The sequence below is a fragment of the Mixophyes fleayi genome, chromosome 5 (assembly GCF_038048845.1).
Source record: "Mixophyes fleayi isolate aMixFle1 chromosome 5, aMixFle1.hap1, whole genome shotgun sequence".
NCBI lineage: Eukaryota > Metazoa > Chordata > Amphibia > Anura > Limnodynastidae > Mixophyes > Mixophyes fleayi.
Genome location: NC_134406.1, coordinates 90,440,249 through 90,464,417, shown reverse-complemented (window position 1 = coordinate 90,464,417; position 24,169 = coordinate 90,440,249). Strand labels below are relative to the sequence as shown.

Genomic DNA, 24,169 nt, shown 5'->3' with positions numbered 1-24,169 from the left:
TACATTATATGGTAATTATGACTGAGCCTCATCATAACCACTTTGGTGGTCTGCCAATATGTAATACAATGTAGAATAATGCATAGGATTCATAGATAGAAGAAATGTGTTTTAAATGAGTAAGACTGAGAAGGACTGCTGTATAATATGTGTCTCAGTCTGAGTGTCTCTCTTGTATTACTCAGAAGCCAATATAATAATTCCTGGCATAGATGTTAAGAACAAAGAACACAATGATACTTCAAAAATGTAATCTAGCTATTCAGCTTTTTAGACTCTGCCTGGACATTTAACAAAAACAAGAACCAACAGGTAAAGCAGATGCATATGGCGTCAAATTAAACAACTCATCTTAATATTCAACATAATATTTGACTGGAATTCATATCTTCATTCTAAATACTAAAATCTATATTCTTGTTTTTATTTTTCAGTAATGCAACTGATTTTGGGTAAGATGTGTTATCCACTGGAATTACAAATCATACTTGTACAAGTATTTTTACTATTAATAAAAGTATGTAAATAGGGATGGAACCTACTGGTAGAAAAATCCCCATATACACTTAAACTTGCACCCATGGTCAGGGGCAGCATCTTTTGGCCACTGCCTGTTCTATTTACTATTCACTGCTAGTTAACACAAGGGAGTCAATGGCAGGAAAGGGTTGGCAAATTTTAGCTCGTGGGGCAACACTTGACTCCACAGCCTATTAGGAATGTTTTAAAGAAAAAAAACACAGGTAGCCCAGTGAGCCAGCCTAAGATAGCCCACTATGGCACCTGCCTGGGGGACAGATGCCCCCCAGCCCCCCAGCCCAGACAGCCCAGCCTGCCGCAGGTAAATGGAGAGTTCATCATTTACTCCATTTACTCTCACCAGCACCTGCAATTGCATGTTATCGCTTTTGACCTATAATGTGCCTTGAATTTTCATAACGTCAGTGGGTAGTCAGTGAAAATTCATAGGCTGTGTTTTCATTAATGTTGGTTCAGCTAACAAGATAGTTACCAACTTGGCACATACAAAATGAGTACACTCAGAGGTGTAACTACTGCCATGGCTACCCATGTGGTCTGGCGTGATATGTTTCCATCTGTTCCATAGGCCCCCATTCTGCTCTTATCAGTATGTACAGGGGTTGACATATTCTTAGTGGTGTCCTGTTTGGGCTTTTATTTCCTCTGTGATAGAACTGAAACTCATCAAAAACTATTTAATTTGGGGCCCGGTGACTGTAATTTTACCCCCAGGGTACACTTTAATATGATCAACAACTCATGTCATGGTAAAAATTAAATATTAAAGGTGGACAACAGTTACACAATATATATTATCAAAATGCTTTTTATTCTCTCTGGCATGCAGGGTGGGCAGAAGCAGCTTAGTTTCTTAATGTTATTTTGAACACTGTTTTCTTTTCAAACTATTTTATTATGATGTTATTATAATGTTTTCAGTGTCCTTCATTGTTGCTATGTTGGTCCTTTAGTACTTTATGCAAGCATATATATTTCTATTAAGTGGTGTGTGCATCTCAATATCTTCCAGATTACTATGCATATTGTTGTTGAGTGGAGGGTTTGTGCTATCACCAGGTGAAACAAGATTGTTGCTTAGCGAAAACACAGAATGAGTGACATAATGTTACTCATTCAGTTTCACACTAAGCATCCGCCACTGTCATGGAGAGGCAAAAGTCCACAGCTTCTTACCTGTGACACCACCAGCTTTTGTTTCCACAGCTTCTGGGTTGTGAGTGCAGCACTGGGCTATAATGTCACATACCAGCCCCAGACCCCCAATAAGATAATCTGACCCTCCCTGGCTCCATACAAGGTAAGAAGTTTGTGTGAGTGCGGGCAGGGGGGGGGGGGGGTGCGTTACATCCCTGGCGCTTGTGTCTCCCCTGATTGATTGATTGACGGTGTAATTATATATAGTTGGTGATAGTAGTTCAGCCAAAATCAAAAATGTAAAAACATGTTGTTGCTCAAGCAAGTAGGCATTTTTTTGGTCTTAATTATATAGCTAACATTCCCTATATGTCCATGCGTGTGTTAAAATTCTGATTACATTTTGCCTTACAATATTGTTGTGAACATCTAACTTTAAATGTAGATAAAATATAATGCCTTTGTTTGCTTGTTTAGCATTATCTGTGTTTTATCTAAAAAAAAGTTTATGTTTGTGATGTAAACTTAATTTCATGGACGCAACTCAAAATGTGTTTTAAGGACCGTGACAAAGCAATTAGCTCTCAGCTGGACTGTCCCTCCTTAGAAAACAATATAGAAATAGCACAGTGGACGTATGTGTAGGATTTCCTTTCCATTTCATTCCATCCCATAAATATCCCGACATAACAAAAACACAGTGACAAATGCTTGTTTCTCAGTAAACTCCCTTTATTTAGTTCACTTAAGTTGTTTCATTTTGATGTTTTTCAAAGGGCAAGAAAACAAAAGATCAAGATAAAACTATATCTGACCCAAACATCTTGCGAGTACATAAAAAAATGACCTCAGTACAGGAGTCTTGCGTAGTTTTTTTTATATCATCCTTTTTAACAACATTGCCAGGCTTTACCAAGACAATCACCTGTGTGCATGGTGAATCTTTAAAGAAAGTTTTTAAAAAGGATGAAAAAAAAAAACCAATCCAAACATATCTTAAAAAAAATCATAAATTCTAAAATCTACAAAGAGCTGTTGAATATTTCCCACTAAATTGTACAGCTAGCATACCGTCCACATATAAATCATACTGAATGGAATGCTGTCAAAATAAATAATATCTACTATAAACAAATGCAAACATCTCTTTCAACAAATCGTAAATAAAAAAAATACCAGTCCTTTTACACAATAAATATTAAGAAACCATTGACATAGTTGAAAATATTCTCATATAAATTAACAACTTTAATTACATATAGCAGAATGGACATAGGATAAAGCAATACAAAAAAAATGAAAGTGGAATGCAAATAAAATATTTTTTGAGAATGAGTTGGTCGCTATAGCTAAAATATAAAGAAGTAAAAATAGTTTAGGGAATTACCGTGTGGTTTTCTTTATTTTACAAAATAAATAAGCTTTTGCAAACAGCAACCTAAAAGAATAAATTATCTTTCTGTAAGTTAAAATTAATTGTAGCAATGATACTGAAATGGGTTGAAAGGACCACTGTCTTCCTTAATACAGAAGCTAGTACTTCCCTTGTCAAATGGGATTCTTGAGAATTTAGGATTAAAACAATGAAAGTTCACTCAATTTGCATAAACTGTTGTCAGACATAAAAGTAATTTTTACAATATTTGTTTTGGGGTTTTTTTTAAAAAAAAAAAATGCCATTGCTTCATTCACATACAGATGTTAATGAATATGTTGTAATCTGAGCTCATTTTGTAAAAAAATTATTATTTTTTATAGTTTTAATTGAAATTTTCCTTACCCATGGAAATTTATCCAGATGGGTAAAATTCCTGAAGGCTTTACCATATGCACTTATCCTTCGGGAAGAAAGCTATTTGCATTTTTCAATCGGGTATAAGCAATTTAGACCATATTTCCATTATACAAGTTCAGTCAATATTGATTTTATATCTGTAATAAATACATCAACATCATAACGTAGTCAATTTGTGGACAGGATAAAACTACTGTTCCAGCTTTATGTACAAATGTATGTGCAGATCAAAAATATAAATTAGAAATAAAAGAGAAATGGCCACCAAAAATAACTTTAAGAGAAAAGCTCATTTAGGGATAAGGAAAGATAGACTTGGGGCTTCAGAAAAATGTGGTAACATTTACCAGTAATTAGTTGTTGGTTTTTTTTCGTACAGCTACCTAAAAGGATGGTTGTCTTCAGTGTATCATGGCCTGCAAATGCTGGTTAAATGTGGTAGCAATTTCTATTGCTATTTGAGGACATGCAGATTTCATTAAACTAAATTGTCCTCTATGCTATTTAGCAGTGGTCAGCCCTGATTACCATCCCATTTTTCTCTCATCTTATCATGAAGATTTCCTACACTTCTCTTATAAATTATTAAAGACATGTAGAACTTAACTGCTTATTATGAATGGGATACCACATTACTCCATGTCAAGTCCATTTATAATTTTTTATTTTCATCTGACCTTTTTCTGGCATGGATTTAATTTATTTTAAATAAATTGTTTTGAACAAAAAAAAAACAAGATTTTTTTTTCTGTAGTCTTCCTAGTGGCTAATTGCATGTAGTAAACAATCGTTAATATCTAATTAAAGCAGTGTATTGATTTAACTCTAGTTTTTCAGAAATTAGCAATCTTTATGACCAGCAGTTACAAAGCACAGGTTAAACACCTATACAAGCGTTTCTTACAATACTACTACTTGTAGAGAATGCATACAGGTCAATTTAAAATATTAAGTGGTTAAGTCTTAGTAATGCCATATCATAAAGTAGCATGTTTAAAGTAAGGGGCATAAATAAATATTATTATTGCTACATCACTTTACATATTTTACAATGAATGTGAACCTATTGAAGGCATCTGCAAAAAAAAAATAACGACTGCAGAATACAAAAATTACAAAGGCCTAGTGAACTACAGGGTTCACAGGGAAACCAGCATGGATAATGTTTCCCCTGTCCATCCATCTTGTTGTCTCTTTCTACAGATTTATAAAGTTGAAGTAACACTTTTAAAACCTACCCATTCAGAGCTTTAATATGGAATGTGCATGGGCTCCAAGCGCCATGTAAAGAATAGGTATACCATTATTAGATGTTTACTTTTAAAATGTTTCTTTTTTTTTTCTTTAATGAAGATTGTATTATCATTTTATATTTTTCTACTACCCCGTGATAGAGTATTACCAGAAAAAATATGACACAGAAAAAATGTTAATATGCTATGTTACAACAGGCACTCAGGAAGTGCATTCATTGGTGAACTAATACAAATATCTTATGGTCACCAGACTACAAAATACTAATTGTAGGCAGTTTTATATGATTTGAAGTTAATAAAGTATTTTGGAAAATTGTTTGAACAGAACCATCATTTTGCTAAGTAGATGCAATAAAAAAATGTGTTGAAAAAAGTATTTTATCTTTGAAATGTCTAGTGAATATGTGCTAGGCTTACCATGTTGTGTACCTAGTAAGAATGTATTTTTAGTTTGTATGTCTTGAATATACATATTTGACAAATGATTACAAACATAGCATACATATAAGGATCCTAGCTTCTATTTTTAACTATATACTCTGTTATTCTGTAACATTTGTATTGATATGTAGGTGGGGTTATTTGTTTTAGTAAATTTGTGATTGTTGATCCCAAGTAGAAAAAATATACTTTAATATATTTAAAAATGTCATTATTATAAAACAATGCAATCATGATTCAATGTAGGGAGCAGGTTAGGTTCTCTAATAGGGTGAAAAGTGAATAAAAAGAACTTTTTAGAGCATTAAAATATTTGAAAATGGTATGAAATGCTTAAAATGGCAGTCCCAGCAAATAAATCCCAAAAGAATTTAGAAAAATGTAACATACATGTTATTTTACTACCCAATTCTATCTTTATATGTAACTGTAACTTTGTAACTGTATTTTGCTTTCACAAATTTCCCATTTGAGCATTAGTTATATACAACAGTGTAAAAGTCTTACACTATGTTCTACTATTCATTTCCTTTTTAGCTTTTTTTTTTTTACTTTTTTCTATTTTTTTCTTTTTTTGCAAACTGCAAAGAAGTCTGAAATGTATCGGTATAAAATGCAAATACATGAATAAAACATTTGCCTTACAATGCAAGCTAAATACTGTGGAATAAATTAGAAAATAGAAGCATGTATTTTGTTAATAATACATGAAAGAAAAAGATATTTTGCACCTTATTACACATATACATACTTAGACATGAACACATAATGAAATGTTGCGGAAATCAATTATATCATAGAATGCAGAAAAAAGGATATGTTTTCCATTCCTTTTCACTGGCATAATTTCTGTTTTGTTTGACGTTTAAATTTTATGGATTAAATGCATTCCCCGTGACCTGGCTGTAAACCGTAGCAACCTTTGCATACTCAATTGTGCACCAGTTTTCTAAAATGTCCCCCACTATGAGCATACCTTGCACGCCAAGTTCTATGCTGACACAGTATGAAGCTTGCATTATTGTCAAAACAAAGTCATTTGATGCAGGTCATCATTTCCAATATCCAAAAATATAAGTCTTATTGTAAGTCTTATTGTAAAAAATATGGTTAATAAATTGGTTAACCCATTAGTGGAATGGGTAACCAAAAGGAAAAAATATGCAATAGAGATAAGTTGCCGAAGTGCCTCTTTTCTAAGGAAACAAAAGCTGTCTTAAAGCAGCACAATTACCCATAAATGAATGTAGATAAAATATACAATTTTGGCTTCAATACATTTTCATTTACACTCAAGCCTTTAAAATCTTCCCTCCCATTTGCTCAGTGATTATCAACCACAGGCAGACTTAAATCTTCACACACATGTCTTTGGTGTAAGTGTCTCATTTAAGGTAGAAAAAATATTGAAAATAGTCATAAAAATAGCTATTTTTATGTGTGCTGTAGCAGTTTGATCTAGCTCATGTTAAGTGCAGCTCTTAAAACCTCTCTTGAAAATACTTGTTAAATAATGATATTAAACATGTCAAATACTGTTGTAGTGCAAATAAAAAAAGAAACATTTTTGTTTTTTTTACAAAATATAGAAATGTTTGGTTCCAGTATCTGAACCAACACGTCCCTTTCAAGTATCTCTAATGAAAGAACAAAAATATTAAACATGTTACTTCCACTGAAAAGTCTCTCTTTTCTTTTTTTCGGGTAAACAGTTTTCAAACCCTATAAGTTGCATAGTTCTATGATCTTAAGCACCTTAGCGAAATTTAACTTTGTATGCTTTCATTTTTTTGTTATGCAGTAATAGTGCAGAGGAAGAACTTGAGTCACCTGCGTAATATAGAAACTTTTGTAAAACACGGTAGGCCTAACATGGTGCTATGGGTCTCTGCATATCTATGTATACAGACATGTATAAATGCATATACATTTATACAAACAGTGAATATGATGTATATATAGATATACAGATGTATTCTTGTGCCTGTTAGTATATTATTCGCACTCCTAACTATAAGAGCTGGAAATGTTCTTTTCATATATTGATTGCTGCAGGTTTAGAACTTGTTCTTCCTTTGTATTTAGTTTCTTCTCCCGTTGATAATTGCTCATTTGTAAGTCATTTTCAGTTTTATAGATTAGTGTTGTATATAACTGATATTGTTTCAGTATATGTTCATTTTATGAGCAACCACACTCTTCCACGATCATATTCTGTATATCCTTCTTAATTATATTTTGTCCATCATCATAATAGAGCATGGACATCGCTCTCAACTTGGATGGAACGCAGCATGATTTGATGCTGTTGAAGGGACTGTGGCCTTTAACTCGATACTGGTGGATTACTGTGGAATGAAAAGAGAGAGAAGCTCCAGATGTCCCAGCAATGTGGTTGGGGCAATCCCCCTCGCAGTAGTTGGCATGGTAACCAGGAGGCGCTATGATCCAGTCGCTCCAGCCTATGTCCTTGAAACTAACATAAAAATGCTTTTTGCAGCAGTTGCTTACTTTACCATCACATTCTAAGCCACGCTTTCTCCTTCTGTGAGGGTGTTCATCGGACTGCTGAGCCACAATCATCAGGAAAGGTCTATGTGACTGCTCTTTTTCTTCCTCACCTACAGTTGTTCCTGCTTCTTTGTCCTCATCATCTTTTCTCTTTCGTTTCCCAAGTAAGACAGGAGTTGCCCCTGTCTCTTGGCACTGATCACAGACTATTCGGATATCCATAGATGACTTGCCATGATTCAGTAGACGTTGAATGCTCCCAGATATGGGGAATGTGTGCCAGCCACTTTTCTTTGTGTCCACAACTTTCTCAGCAATCAGCACTTCATTTTTGCTGCCTTCAGATCCTCTGTGCTCCTTCTGACCTCTCTGCTGCTGATACAGGCGAATGGTTAATCTTGCCCGACTTCGGTTAGCTTTAGCCAGCTTTAGGAAGAGCCAAAGTTCTGCTTCCCTGATTATCAACAAATCACTGCCTTCTTTGGAAATTTCAAAGTGAAGAACTTTCTTGGAGGGCCCTGCATAGTAACAACAAAAATAAAACAAAACCATTATGTTAATAAATTATTTCACCTTCAAGCACTTTGCATGCATTAATATCACATCTATAGGCTTTCCATAAACATCCTGTATGGAAAACAGAACATTGAAAACACTGTGCCAACCTCTCCCAAACTGCCAGTAGACTTTCAACACATTTTTCAGATATTCCTCTGCGAAAATATGGCTTTACTCAAGTTGCTGACATAAAAAAAAATCTTTATAATTAAACTATGATATCATTTGCACAACTGTGAAATTAAAATGGATTATTTTTTTCCACCATGGCCAAGAAATATATATTATTTAATGCTTTTTATTTTTGAGCTAATTCGAGCTTCCCGCAACAAAACAGTTTGTGTTGCTAGATTAAAGAAGGTTAGGACCTTCAGGACGGATACAGTTTCTCTGCGAATAACTTTATTCTAGCACAGATGTATTCACTTTCAGTTCCATCATTATAAGAATAAAAAGTAATCTAAGAATTTTGGACTTTGGAGCAACTTTTAGAGATCATCTGCATTCATATTACATTTGATTTAGAACAGAAGTTGCGATTCAGCACACAATATATGCAGGTAGACTTGCATATAAATTTGGAACGATTTGGTAGATATTTCCATGCCATCATCCTCCTGATTACGCCAGACCACTACTCTGTGTGTATGGCAGACTAATGATACTTTAATCTGTTTTCACTATGAGACAAAATTAAAGATGCCTACACACATGATGCCCTTGTCATGTTCATATTCACTCATCAATTATCTATCTATCTATCTATCTATCTATATAGCTATCTATCTATCTATGTCCCTGGGTATATTGCGTAATATAAATGTATAAAGTGTTTATAGGAAGAATTGCTATTAGCAGTTATGTTTCTAATGTAACGTGCTGTGTGCATGTTAATAATAGCACGCTGCTGATAGATATGCTGTGGAATGGATATAATCAGGGAACAGCATATTTTGGGATGTTTTCTCCTATGCATATACTTGTTGGCATAATGGTGCTGATCGTGAACATCATGATGTGGGGGTGTTCCCTTGATAAAGACTCCATGTTCTTGGCAGAGGGTGAAATGAGTAATAGGTTCTGCTGGGTTATTTGATCATGAGCGAATTAAGTGTTTCTTATTATAACGAGTATTACTTTATTAGGGGAAGGTAACACTTTAAGAGAGATGAAATTATTTTACTGTGTAAATATATCAGAATATTGCAGATGCTCAATACCATGTTTTTTTCTAACTAAGCAATATAAGCAGTTTAAGTGATGACTAGTTAGAATAATGTAGACTTTAAATGTGTTCTCCTACAATATAGACAAGCCTGTCTGTGTTTTTGTCTGCCAAAACGTGTTGTATAGTGATAATTGAAACACATAAAATGTAATGTTGTTTTTACTTGTTGAAAAAATGTAAGTGTTACTGTACTCTTTAAATTCTACATCTAAATAGCACATATCTTGAAGAAGTGTTTTGAAGCATAAAGGGACTAATCCACTAACAGGAACCAGCAAGATGACTGCAACTCTTGACTCCGGTGCAGAGTCTCTGGAGGGTAATCCATACAGGAATCTTTTACAAAATTATTTTTTAGGCACATTACACCAGGGTGTGAGCACCTATTGCATTTACCTTTTACTCCATGTTGTCTATGTGGAAGCAATTTTGTAGCTAATTAGAGCCTTAGAACATACAGGACCTCATTTAGAGTCGGACGCAAAGTCTGTTTTAGGCGCACCCAACAAAAAACGCTATCACGCATGTGCAGCAAGTACCAAATCCGCCTGCATGTTGGACGCAATTAACACTTGCGACAGCTTTCGACTCACTACGGGAGAATGGGAGGAACGTGGAATTGTGAAGGCGTGACCATGTAAATACATCCTAGTCACAGTGAGGCGCAGATGCAGCACACGGCAAAACAGGGCTAAAGCTGTGCGCCAGGAATTAGGTGGCACAAGTGGCTAGCTGCAGGAACTGCTCACAGCTCGATAGGGTATTAAGAGTTTTAAGAGTGGGACGCAACTGGGGTTGCTTGCCACTCGTAATACCCTACCAAGCTGTGGCACACTCCCACTCCTACACTTCTTAAACGGACTTTGCATCCAACTCTAAATGAGGTCCACAGTGTACAATACTTTGTAGTTAATTGGAGCATTACAACATGTACAATACATATAGTAAGTTAAGCTTGTGATTTCTATAGTCAAAAAGTGAAAAGTGCTATAAATTGTTGTGTTAAACTAACATTATCAACTGAAGCATATTTTCCGGTTTCCATGTTTTTATAGCTATTGAATTGGCCTGTAATATATACATATGATCTATATATTATTCCAAAAAACAAGAATGTTATTGTTTTCTGTTTTATTGACAGTCTTTACTAAAAGAAGCATTGCTTAGTATCAAATATTAAATGGGGAAATGTATTGCTCTGTTTATACCAAAAGTCTGCTACAGACTTTACTGCTTAAAAAAGACAGTATAATATAGACTCATTTTTGATAATCCAACATCAGTGATGGAAACAAACTGCAGAGGCAACAACTGCAGTATTACTGTGTTAAAAAAAGGATTCTAAAAAACACATTGGGGCTGATGCAGAGGGGCGTATGCCAGTTTGTGTAACATATCTAGTGTGAAATCACTCTGCCCATGGCAAGAAAGTGGGCAAAAGTATATGCGACTATGCAAGCTTGCAAGATTCAGCCACTTACACTCCCTGTGCCAGGAGAGGTGGGATGGGGAATGAAGGTGTCATCTAATGTTAGCCATGTACAGTATAGGCATGTTTACACAAATGTGACTCATGCATACCTGCAGGAACACATATATGAGCATGTTAGGAGGCATATATTTTACACCTGCTATAGGTTAGTTGCAAATACTCACTGATGATGATGATGACTAAACCATGCGCGTATGCCGCTGTTGCAGTGATTGGCTCATCAGGCTATGTGTAAGGCTCTGCATATATGTGGAAATATGCTATTATCCATGCCCTTTTTTAAACATTTATTAACCCCATTTTGCCAACAACTCTCCATGAACCACATTGTGTACGACTGGAAATGTTTTAAACTATAATGACCTTAATGACTGGACCAGTTATTTATACGTTGTGTTATATCAGTTTCCCCATCTATAGTTTCATTATTTCTTTGACATTGCATTTTTTCAGGACAGGGATGTCTTTCTTTTATTATATCAGAACAAATATGTTTTAGTTGCTTGGCATTATACTCTACATGCAAGTAGCATATCACCACTAATATAGCTTTTGATCATGTTTGGCATTGAAGGGCCTATTTCTTTTTGTGGTGTTATTGATCAAGCTTTTTGTGGTTCAGAAAGCTTTTTGGACAAATATTTTACCAGTTCATGGGTTCCAAGCAAAGATTCAAACTCAGCACAAATAGTCAGGGCAGGGTTCTCATTAAATATGGGTCTGTATTGTAAGACATGGCTCCTAAAACATTTACTAGTACCAACAATATAGTGCATTGTAATAATATTCAGTCATCTGATTTAGTGCACTGATGATATAATGGATATAACCATCATTTAGATGTTGTCTAGATCGCTGTGATGCATTGTTGTGTTCAGATTATTTGTATAAAATACCTTAATGGGTAAGGCTAGGATCAAACATGTGTTGTTTTTACTAGAGAACATAATAGATTTCTTTTTAAAGAGACAATACAGCCTCCCAGACAGTACACCTGGATTGGGTGAAAAGAAACTACTGTATAGCATTGGATCTGGTTTATACATTTTAAAGCATGCTTAATGTCACATAGTGTAAACGATTTTATCCTGTTTTGTCATGGCGTACATTGTCTAAATGTTAAGAAAATAAAAAATTCGACACGCCATAATGTATGAAAAGTGTAAGTCCTAAGTCTAGTTTAAGAGTTTTTTAGCTAAAGAAAATATTTTAAAATTAGACACAAGATGTTTATCCATGTAATCTAAAGGGCATCTCCACCCAAAACTGAAATCCATAAGGTACACATTATCACACAATATTACCCGATGTCCTCCGCTGTCTTGCCGACAGAGTGAGGACGATTGAAAATATGGCTGCATAAAAATAATCTAGAGGAAACTGAGAGGAGCACTGCTGGACCCAATGTAAGTATTAGTTCTGATAATATATAACTTGTGGAATTCAATAGAATCGGCTTCAATGTTTTCCTTTAGGCACATATTGTATTAAGTATGCTATTTGTCAGTCTGATGAGGATAATCAAGGCAAAGCACACTAATAGTTGCAAACTAATAGCAGCTCTTAATATGGTAGTGAAACAATGGCCTGTGGTACACAGAAGCATGTGGTTGCATTAATGGGTGAGGTGTTTCTTTTATTTTGGAGGGTGGTATAAATTTACACTGTCTTCAACATTTAATCCACAGAGAACACATTTCTTGAGGTTAGAAGCTCACTGTGTTCATGATGGGCAAAAATTCATACAACCAGCCAAAATCTCTAGAAATAACATGAGCTGAATAGAAGCACACCTTTCAAAAAGTTATGTATGTAAAATAATAGGCAAACCAAATAAAGCTTTGCTAACAGTAGCAATATAGGAGAACCTTGTTAGAAATATTGGCATATTATGAGTAAGTCTTTGAGAGTGATATTACATACCCAGTATTTGTACAACTTACTGTGTACGCCTTAACTTCTGTGAAAAGACATCTTGGCATGGCATGCAGCCGCCTGGCTGATAAACATACCAACAGTTAAATTATCCAGAAATAAACTAACACTGCAGTTTGATTTCCTGCTAAAAGAGATTCTGTTGCACCACACAGCAGAACTCAACAGGATGCGCGGTTTAATAATACTACTACGTAAATAATTACCAGGAAAGTTAATAGGAGCCTTGTGGTCATCAAAGCTATAGTGCTGCCCTGTTGAACAGTGTGTCAAACCATTATCCATTCTGGTGGCTCAATAATTCTGGAATGGTAAGTTTGGCAGAGGGCCAAAATTGGAGATACTTTAATAGTTGCCCAAAAAATGTTGTTGTTTTTTTTTTTCAGACTCAGATCATTTCTGTAGGTGTCTGTCCTTAATGAATTTAATAGCTTCTGTTCACAAAGTGCAATTTAACATTTTCAGTGCTGGGTGTTTCAGCAGTCCTAGCGCGCCTGTCTACTGTTGCTATCTTTCAAGAATGATGTGTAACTAGATATATATCTCCCAATAAAATCTTATTATAAAGTCTCAAATTTTATTCTTAGCAACTAAAGTGTCATAAATAAAGAACACATTTTATTCTTCAGCTGCAAGCTTGTTCCAGATCAGTAAACTCATTTCCAAAATGAGAAAAGCTTTGCACGATGTTCCCATCAAAAGAGAACAGCTCCTTTTGACTTCTCTCTCTTCTGTCAGTTGCCTTAGTCAAACAGTTGGGAACGTTCTGATAGATGCTACCCTCTTGGAGCTTACTCCTATTGAAATATTGCCCTTGTTTGCCCTTTGTCAATATGATGTAAATGATTGCAGAAAGATTCAAATCCACTAAGATGAATGTGACTAAGGGATAGGCAAAGAAGAAATCTGACCGTTGTCTCCTATCAATTGCAATTTCAGTCAATGAGAAACTCACAGGCAGAAAACCACCTAATCTGCTTTTGTCCTTGTGTAGAATAGAGCCCTAAATCACAAGTATGTCAGCTTGTGGATATATTAATTCAGGGCTGTATAGTTTTAATGCTGAGTAGAGAAACACTGCATTGTTTGTGACTTAATGTGTGCAATCATATATATTTTTTTATTTGATTTAGCATCTCTCTATGGTGCCTGTTCTTTTCATTTCTCTTAGGAAAGTAGTGAAGATGTTGCTTTTATATTACAGCTCTTAATAGTGGATAGGACAGAAGATACCCAATGAGACTTTACCGCTGGGACTATGCAGAGTATGTATTTAGTTAAAAGGAAATAACTTGTGAAATGCAGACTGCAGTAGCTAGTGCCCTCTAGTGGCCATTTAAATAAAGCTACTGTTTTACAGAGCAGCAAGGTTTGAAGGGCACATAAGTGCTGTTGTTTAACTCTTTGCCCATCAAAAGTATATTTTACTTGTAGATGTGTTATTAGAGTGAAAACAAGATTGCGGGACTAAATCAGGGTATATATCTCATATAACTTGTTTAACAGATCATTATATGATAATGATTACATAGTTAGACTTGGAAGGTTGATTATTCTTACTGTATAATATGGTAAATATGGTTAAATCCATGCCAATAATAGAAGGCTCATTTATCGAATAGAGCATGTGGTAAATGCCTATTATTCAGTGCAAATAATTAGCAGAATAACTGTGTTGACAGCTATCCAGAATAATGATATATATATTGGCAGTATGTCAGGTGTTAGCAGTTAACTGAATAATGTGTGGTAATACAAAATAGAAGAAGATTTGACAGATTTAGGTTAACCAGAATGTCAAATGTGCACTTTGGTTTTTAAAGAAAATGCATTGCTCCATATTATACTTCTTGTCTGTGAGTTTTGCAAAGACATGTAGGATTGTGTATATGACACCAACCTAGCATATGTGATGTAAAAAGCTCTTAAATGGTGGCATATGATTTTGGGAGATTTGACTTTTACGCCTTTGCTCCAGACCATGGACAATCTCACTGTCTCCTTCTATGTTGTAAAAAGTATTTGCGTTTAACTGCCAGTCTACTGTAAGATAAAAACCATTTGCCAGTTCATTAGGAACCAATGAAGCAGTAAATAATTCTCTAAGCTCTTTATGGCAACCTTATCCTCAATTGATGAGAGTTGACCAAGTGAAATATGTAAAGGCATCCATTAGTCTTGGTGAATTCACCTGTCCTGGACTGACTCTATAAAGTCTCCATCTTCTGCTTCTTGTAGTCAATACACACCCTAAAATTGGGTAGCTTTAAGTGTAATGCAGCAACCACCCATCCCAAAGAATGCTTTTGGCTATTGCAATCCTACCAGATTAGATCACTTAATTTACAGGGTTGTTGTGGGGTTGCAGACGAGTCCAATGAAAGCATAGGAGCTTCTTGAAAGACTGACATCATGGACCAGCTGTGCACTAGTCACAGCAGGATTTTAATTGATATGACATAGTCGGTCAACATCAGTCAGTCCATTAGATGTTCCTTATTACATCGAAATCTCTTTCTATGTGTTTTCAAGCCTTTTCGCGTTGCCTGGACTTCAACAAAATGGATTGCAATGTAATGTGTACTTATAGAATGGAATTACCTCCCAGACATCTATCTCTACATAGCAACCAATTCAGGCACTGCACTCATATATTAACAAGTTATAGGTGCACAGATTAACAAATGCATGATGAATTGGCATAAAGACAAGAGTATTGGCTTCAATGCCTTAAAGCCAGAAGGATTATACTTATATTTATCGTGTGTAGGTAGAATATGCAATGTGCCAATAAAAATCATGCTCACAAAGCATCTGGGTATTCTAAGCAGGGAAATGCATCTTTATTATACATTAACTCGTTCCCTTATAAACGGCTTTGTAAAGCATTCCAGTAGTGTATTGGGTCCCTCCTACACAGATGTGAATTTCATTTAATCACACACACATATGAAGTTTGACTTGTAACTTTTAGGCTTGATAACACAGCCTCATTGACAAGGAGATATAACGCAATACTTTATTGTTTACTCGGAAGCAGCAAAAAGCTGATTTGAAAGCATGCACATACTTCAAGGCTTTCTCGCAGACAGAACATCTGAGTCAACAGGTTTTTAAGACTGGAAAATCAGTGCTGTCCTAATTGTTTATATTGCTAGCAGCACACTTTAAACAAAAAATGCTTATAGTTCCCGCACATACTTTGCCTACCATACGCTGCACTAAACAATGGCATTCTTTTCTAAAGTGGCTTAGAGACAAGATTAAGAAAAAAAAAATGTTCTACTGTTTCTTTAAAAGATGCAACTAGCCTGAGGTTTGACAGCCTCGCAGCTTCTGCTTGCTGTATTATGTTTTCAGCAAACAATTTTCAACACAGCTTGTGAAACATGCTGAACTTTTTTTTATTCTTATGAATGGGAGAGAGGACTCGTGTCAAAACATACTCGATCGTTGCTGCCTTTCACTGGTGGAATTCTGGAGGGTTTTAAAGAATGTTTTGGAAAGCAGTGCGACAAGTTTTTTTTTCACAAGGGATAATACACCTTTGTATATGTTGCATTGAGAGGTCAGTCGTTTGTCTGAAATGGATGGGGGACTTTAAGATTACATAACTCCTAGTATGGAACCAGAAGATGTACAACCTTTGCAATGATCTAATTGCCTAATTGCACAGCTGTCTGCGCTGCAAGTGCACAGCTAGGACTGGTCTGTTACCTGGTGGGGCAGCTGTGATTTTGTTTTATGACTCCTTTGACACCAGATGGGTTCAATTCCTATCATTGTTTATAATGCACTTTTTGCTTTATGTATTACTTTTCATTCCTAAAGTTATTGTTAATCCTTAACTGGTATTGAACTCTATTGCTACAAATAATGTTGTCACCACGTTGTGTAATGCGAACTGATTGCTGTGCTATGATGAAAACATGCCCTAAGGGTAATATTTAGCACTCTTTAGCCAGAGGTTCTCATGGAGTTTTGGAGAATGCCTGTACCCTCCCCCCTCACACACTTGTACTCTGTTAAAGATTCTCAGAGATAGCTTATTCTATGTGCATTTAGCAAACGTAAACATGTAGACAGCAGCCAAGGTTAAATCACAGAAAAAAAAACCACATTATTGGTGAATTTCTATCTTTGTGCATTGTGGATTCTAGGTCCCTTTACCTTGTTACTTTATTAGCCTAAAATTGACATCTCCAAAGTGTTATAAAGTTTTAAGATTGGCACTCACCTGCTTCAGCAAATGTGATGATTTCTGAAGTTTGCTCCAATATTTCATTCATTTCTGCTCTCCGTGCAATAACATCATCTATTTGCACTTGGCCATCGTCACCCACTTTCCCCACATGAACTTTCTTGATGGCGTTTAAAAGCGCTGCTTTAGGCACCGGCTGGGTGATGTTGGGTCTGTCCCTCAAGTGCAGCATATTCAGAATGTGCTTCTTTACTGCCTCCACCATGTCACTTTGAGAACTGGGCGCATCCTTGTGGAATCTAGAGAGGGAGCATGATGGACAGTCAGTGACTGAACTGTGTCCCTCAGATCCTGGAGTTGGCGTACTCCTCACTGTAATCCAGCAAAGTACCAGCAGAAATCCGTTCAGTAAATGCACAGACATCCTGAAACCAGCTTTTATAGGCTTGCTTTTTTTTTTTCTTCTATATTCTCTGTGAAAAGCTTATCCCTTTTAGAAAATATATAAACTTTTCTTGTGACTCTGGAAACATTAATCTGAAGCAAAACCAGAAAAAAGGGAAAAAGTTTCTCAGTGTAATTTTGGTTTGCAGTTTCTCTCTCTAGCTTCAGTAAGTGCTGTGAGTACTTGAGGCTGTCAGTGAGGAAAGCTCTGACTTCTGTTTCAGAGAGAGAGAAAGAGAGAGAGTGAAAAAGAGACAGACAGAGAGGACGGATTGGCCTCAAGTGAGTGAGTGAATGAGAGGGGGGAGTTTGGTCTATGAGTAAGGACTTGATTAGGGAAGGGGGAGGAACATACAGTACTCTGGCAGGCTCTCTTCTTGTGCTCTCTTATATACACCAAGCTTACTGCCCCTCCCTTTATCTCTTTTTTTTCTGTCTATGTTACCTCTCTTTGAATCTGTTTATATGATTTATTTTCTTATATTTTCCTATCTGTTACCTGATATTTTACACCCTGTCCTTAACAAGTATTTTAATTTGGTTCAGACACTTTGATTTATTTTGGCTTTTAGAAAAATACCTCTAGAATCTTTTCCTAGTGTCTACCTCTAATGAAAAAAATCAGTTCTAGACAGAAATGTACAGAAGAGTAAGATAGGCTTTTAAACAATAAATTATATTTCTGCTGCTGATGAAGGATTGCGAAACATATTAATGACACAGCTACTGTCTGTCATGCTCTGCAACTCAGTCTGATGAGCAACTTTAAGGAAAAAGTTAGGGCTTTCCTGTAGAAGTGATTCAACATTATTAAAGTCTCTTTGTAGCGCGGGTTACTCTGACAGAGACATGCACTAGGCATTGCTACACACTGTTGAAGTTGAGTCTTGCAATTCTCCATTTCTGCATTTTTACTTAAAAAATATGTCACTATCTGTTTTTAAAGCTCACCCCCTCTTGTGGTATGCAGGATACAAAGTGAATATATAAAAATATTGTCTATTAAGCGTACATTTACTAATCCACTCTCCTTTGACTGATATATGAGCCTAACACACTGAGAAAGCAGGCACATAAAAACATTATAAAATTAGAAAACATATAATTATCTTAAAATACATATTTACATTCTTCAAGCTGTAGAAATCAGTTTGCCAGTACATATAAAACATACTTAAACTTTTTTTTATTAATACAGTTATTCATTTTAAAGATAATTGCTATATATATAATATACCAACATTGCTGGTTGTTATTACCTGCTCTTTTTTTTTTGCTTACTTTGAAGTCTGCACAGTCTTTTAGTGTAATTAATTTACTTTTTGCATCTGTGCTACAGTTATTCACATAGTGGAAAGATGATCACATGTGTAACCTTTGAATTAACAGTAACTTATGATACATGTTCAATTCTGTCCTGTGTGTTTACATACAATGAAATGATAATGTTTATTTGCTCCAGCATGTGAATTTGGATTTATAAAACGTGGTGCAGGTTGAGGGGACTGACGTAGTAAAATATATTTGAAAGTTTCTATTTCATATGTAGCAGTGCAAAGTATACATTTTGTACTTGTGCGAGTGGTCCGTATGGTGTATGACATAGTAAATGCCTGTATAACTGAAGGCTTATAACAAGGCATATTAATATCATGTCTCTCTGTAAACAGCCCAACGGAGAATAGTAATTATGGCTTGCTTCAGTGTCGAGCCTGAACGTTCAACTTGACACAGCAAGGAGTACTAGTTCTCCTAGGAATCTGACTCAGGAATATTGGTAAATGTTTGCATATAAAATTATTTATATTTTACCCCTAGATTGTAAATTCCCATAAACAGGCCCCTTAATACTTATTTTATCATTTGTTAGCCTAATCATATCCTTAACCATACGTTACAAGGTTTTAGCCCAAGATAGGGAATATCCAGTAACTATAAAGGTTAATAAGTGTGTATAGGTATAGCATGGCCAAACCTCCAGTATGACCCTTTACACTCAGAACAGTGCTCTGCTCTCAAACTTTCCAACTGCTATTGCAGTTGCCTAGGCTGAATTCACTTATTGATAAGTGGGGTATTTTTAGAAAATACATTATAATTATTTTACAGTGTTAATATTAGTAAATTATGCAGTAAGGAGCAGAACATTTTGTGCCAGGTATAAAGCGTCATGCTTCAGTATATGTACAGTATGGACTGACTTTAGCCCAAGAAGTGTTTTTTTAGAAGTATTTTTGTATGTCTAAGGTCACAAGAAACTGAGACTATGACTTGATACAAATCTCCTTAAAGTCTCAGTCTCTCAGTGTCATTGTTATGGTCTGTTACTGCTGAGCCATTAATTCTTACATTACAGTTTTATTTTTTCTTTAGAATGGTTTACAGAAATCCACACAGGGGGGGGGGGGTCTCAACTTTATTCCTGCTTCAGCCCAACTAGAATGAAAACTTCCTCAACCTATCAGCATTATCTGGTTTCTAACTTTCTCTCGCTCTCTAAAATAATGCAGTAGTGACTGATCCTGCATCCTGTACTGTAGTGTATCCTACATTGTAAAACATCTCTACTGCAAGGCAACAAAAAGTCATTGCAACCTATATTGTCTACACTGGTTTAACTAAGGTGAATTACAATAAAGTTCAGCTGTTTTGAACAATTAATCTAAAGTAGCATTGTCTAAAAACACATGTGCAGCGCGTTCTAGGCTACTAATTTGAAAACTCCCTTTTATAAACCGCACAGTTGTGTCTCATGTCGCCAATTTTCTGTTTGTAAGTTAAATATCAATCGCCTGTTCTCAGATGGGGTGATTTTACTGTGTATTGCACAGGAAAATCTACATTAATAAAACGGTAACACTTATACACATACTCTACAGAATCTTATATTAATATAATAGAAAATTGGTAAGTAGTGCTCCTAAATTAGCATCAGGCCGAACTGTTTTGGGAGCTTGGCAAACCTCCAAATTGTGTGTTATTAACACACAACTCCCACACAAACATTTTTAGATATGTTTTTTTTTCCTTCATAACCCAGTATATGATTGACTTACACTAAACAATTTCCATATAAAGACGAACAATGAGGCTTGTTGCATTTCACATTTGCACCACAATACTCATGCCTAGCACCATGAAATGGAAAGTGTATTATAGTATAATAGTCAACCAATTGTTTAAAATGTATAGAGTTATCAGAGGAATATTTCTTGTGAAATGTCTGTTCCAAAATAAATCCTATAGGCAGCAGATGAGGCTCACCTGCGGGCCTCTAGATCAATAGATCAATTCCCTTTTGACATCAAAGTGACAGCATGGTACATTCACAGTCTCTTCTGTAATGGGATGGTGGTGTCTTGTCTATTGCTGACCACTATTACCAAACAATCATGTAGTAATCTGGGGCCTGATTCATTAAGGATCTTAACTTCAGAAACTTCTTATTTCAGTCTCCTGGACAAAACCATGTTACAATGCAAGGGGTGCAAATGAGTATTCTGTTTTGCACATAAGTTAAATACTGACTGTTTTTTCATGTAGCACACAAATATCAACTTTAAAATTCAGTGTACAAAAAAGCTATCAAGTGTTTGTGTGCTACATGAAAAAACAGTCAGTATTTAACTTATGTGCAAAACAGAACACTCATTTGCACCCCTTGCATTGTAACATGGTTTTGTCCAGGAGACTGAAATAAGAGGTTTCTGAAGTTAAGGTCCTTAATGAATCAGGCCCCTGCTGCTTAGGTTGTGTGAACTTCTTCCTTTAGATCTGCCATGCCATAATGAGTTACCCTCACCACATTAGTATGTGCATTGGAGCTGTTTAAATCCCAATGACTGTAATGTTCTGCCCACCTGATTGAGGTCACATGTAAAGCTTTTTAAACCTGCCATATTGCACATCTCTGACCTACAGGGCCATGGGGAGCTAAAAGAAACACATTTAGAAAGTATATAATGCTAATATTTCTATTATCACTTTATTTTCTGTTTCAGATGGATTATTTTACTAATGAAACATAACAAATATCTGTCTGTATTACATGCAGTCTTGTAAATATGTCTGTATGTTACTGTTGTGTTCTCTATTGTCATTATACGGCTCTGCAGTCTCAAAGTGTTTCCAGCACTATTGCATTTAATGAAAACAGTAAGTTCTTTATTGCAAGTTTATTTTACAACACAAGCTCCCACGATGGATGCAATACATAGACTAAGTTATGCTAGGTCATCTATCAAAAATAACAGCTTTATTCCACTAGCACAAAACGCCATATTCATCTAGGACACTTTTTTATTTTTAATTACACCCCATATATATATTTTAGGGAATATAAACTGCTTCTTAAAAACAAATCTGCTGTTAACTTAAAGCCAAAAATTAAATTTTCCTATTCAAGAAACTTTTATATCCAGTGCAGTAAAATATAATGAGTGCTTAAATTCTGGGGGAGATGAAGTAAACTAAGCAGCTGCTTACAAAACACCTCCACTGAGCTCACATATGACATAAAGAGTACACAAGCGTTTTCACTGGTAAATTTACCAAAAATGATTCATGGTTTATAATTAAAGTATTAATCATGTTAAGCACAAGTATGGACATCGACTGTAAGTCAGTACTATAGAGCTGCACCTTCTAACATCGCAAAATATTAGTGAACTCCTCAAACTAAAGAATTGTCTGTTAGTGGTTTACATCATACGCATGATTAATACACATGTGACTTTTGATATTATACAGGCTACCAGTCATGATTCTGTGGAAAAAATGGAAATTCAGAAGACTCCTTTGTGTAATACATAGCGGTACTTTAACAGTCATTTGTTTTGAAAGGCTTAATATCAAAGTTCATTTTTAATCGGGTTACAACCACTGGAAGTGTCATTTTCAGCACATTATTCACTTACTGCTAAATAATTGTTACTTATCTTGGTCATCAACCAGGGCCGTAACTAGGGCTGTGCGATGGGGGCGACCGCTCAGGGCGCAACGCTAAAGGGGGGCGCAATTTAGGAATATTTTAGGCTCATTTGGTTAAAATTGAGGGCTAGGGGGGGGCATTTGTCTTTCTCGCCCCAGGCGCTAGAATTCTAAGTTACGGCTCTGTCATCAACATACATTTAAGTGCAAGTACTCTATCATCAGACAAGTGTATTGATGATTGCCTTGTTCAGTGTGTAGGGTGCCAGAAATGGAAGAAAATTCTGAATCTGCAGAGTGTAAAAAATGTGAAAAAAGATCTGTATATGTATTGAGAGTTAAATTGCCAATACAAATATGGCCACACGGTGGCCAATTCTACTACATCTCTGGCTACTCAAAGATCAGGGTAAGCAGATCTGACATGTGGCATGGAACTCAATAGATGGAAATTTAATTGGCTACAATGGTTGTCTTATTGGCCATACAGTGAATGTTATGATGCAGGCCTAATTTGGTAGAAATCGGGCAAAGGTGGCAACATCTTTTTGCTTTAAACTTGAGGTTAGTAATTCCTTCCCTATGTCTTAGTACAGAATTTGCAGATACTTTACATTAATTAACTATGTGTCCAAGAACAGCGCAAAAAGTATTGGACGCGCTGCAGTAGTGTGCATATTTTTGCACTTAGCACACTTGTACACAAACATAGCTTTCTATGATTACTAAGCATGTGAGCTAGTATTGAGACTTATTTGGGAGATGTATATGTGCTCTTAATGACGGTGAGCTTTAGGTGCAAATTTTATCCAAATGCTTCCCAACTGTGTTCCTTTGAGCCACTCACATAATTTAATCACTTGTAACTTAGTGCTGATATTTTTTCTGCTTGTATTGCACTCGTGTGTATACTAAAGGACTAGGGGAAGCACATTGCAATTTATGGGCTTGGTTCCACAAACACTTTACCAGCAAAATTCCAATTTAACACAATCTTAGGAACAGACATAAAATATGGTTTATTTGCACATGAGAAAAGCAATGTGACCCCCCACTTACAAAGGAAAGGAATGCCTCCAAGTTCATCCGGTCACCTCTCCTTTGTTTAACTACTAGGGTAGTACATCAGCAGTATTGGTTTTACCCTTTTCCAATGAACAAGGCAGACAATGAGTCTATTTTAAATAATTTTGTGTGAATTAGATATAGGTTAGTTGTGTTGGTTTAGAATTTCATGTGTTTTATATATTTGATCAATGTCAACTTTATCGTAGATTTAATCATGTCTAATATAATAAATTGTTAGGACATTTCTAATTTGATTTTGGTTCTAGGAAGTCTGTAACTGATGGAGTGTTAGGACGGCAGCAGGGCCAATGTTGTGCTTTGCTTGCTTGTTAGCAGACCTTAATTAACAAGGGAAGTTCTCAATTTCTAAATTGGGAGTGTTGCAACCTATGGTGTTGTGCATCCCTTTATTTTATAAAACTATTTTTTTCCTGATTTTAGAGAAACACAGTCAAATTGAGATTCAGGATGTTAATGTCACACAGGTATTATTGTCATTTTTTTTTATCATGTCAAATTTCCAATCTGGAAGGAATATCTATATGCTGGTACCAAAAACTGTATCCTTGTTCTATTCAGTTTCACAGCTGGTTAAAATAATGCTAATTGCTCTAACAACATAAAACAGTATTAT

The 24,169-nt window shown here is 35.6% G+C and overlaps 1 protein-coding gene across 1 annotated transcript; it reads right to left on the bottom strand.

Moving 5' to 3' along the window:
* Positions 1-2,388: 2,388 nt before the first annotated feature.
* On the bottom strand, positions 2,389-17,887 carry INHBA (inhibin subunit beta A). The gene is made up of 2 exons (XM_075212544.1): positions 17,131-17,887; positions 2,389-8,198 (listed from the first exon to the last, which is right to left on the bottom strand). The coding sequence occupies exons 1-2, from the start codon at positions 17,516-17,518 to the stop codon at positions 7,351-7,353; spliced, it is 1,236 nt and encodes a 411-aa protein (XP_075068645.1). The 5' UTR covers positions 17,519-17,887; the 3' UTR covers positions 2,389-7,350.
* Positions 17,888-24,169: the final 6,282 nt, after the last annotated feature.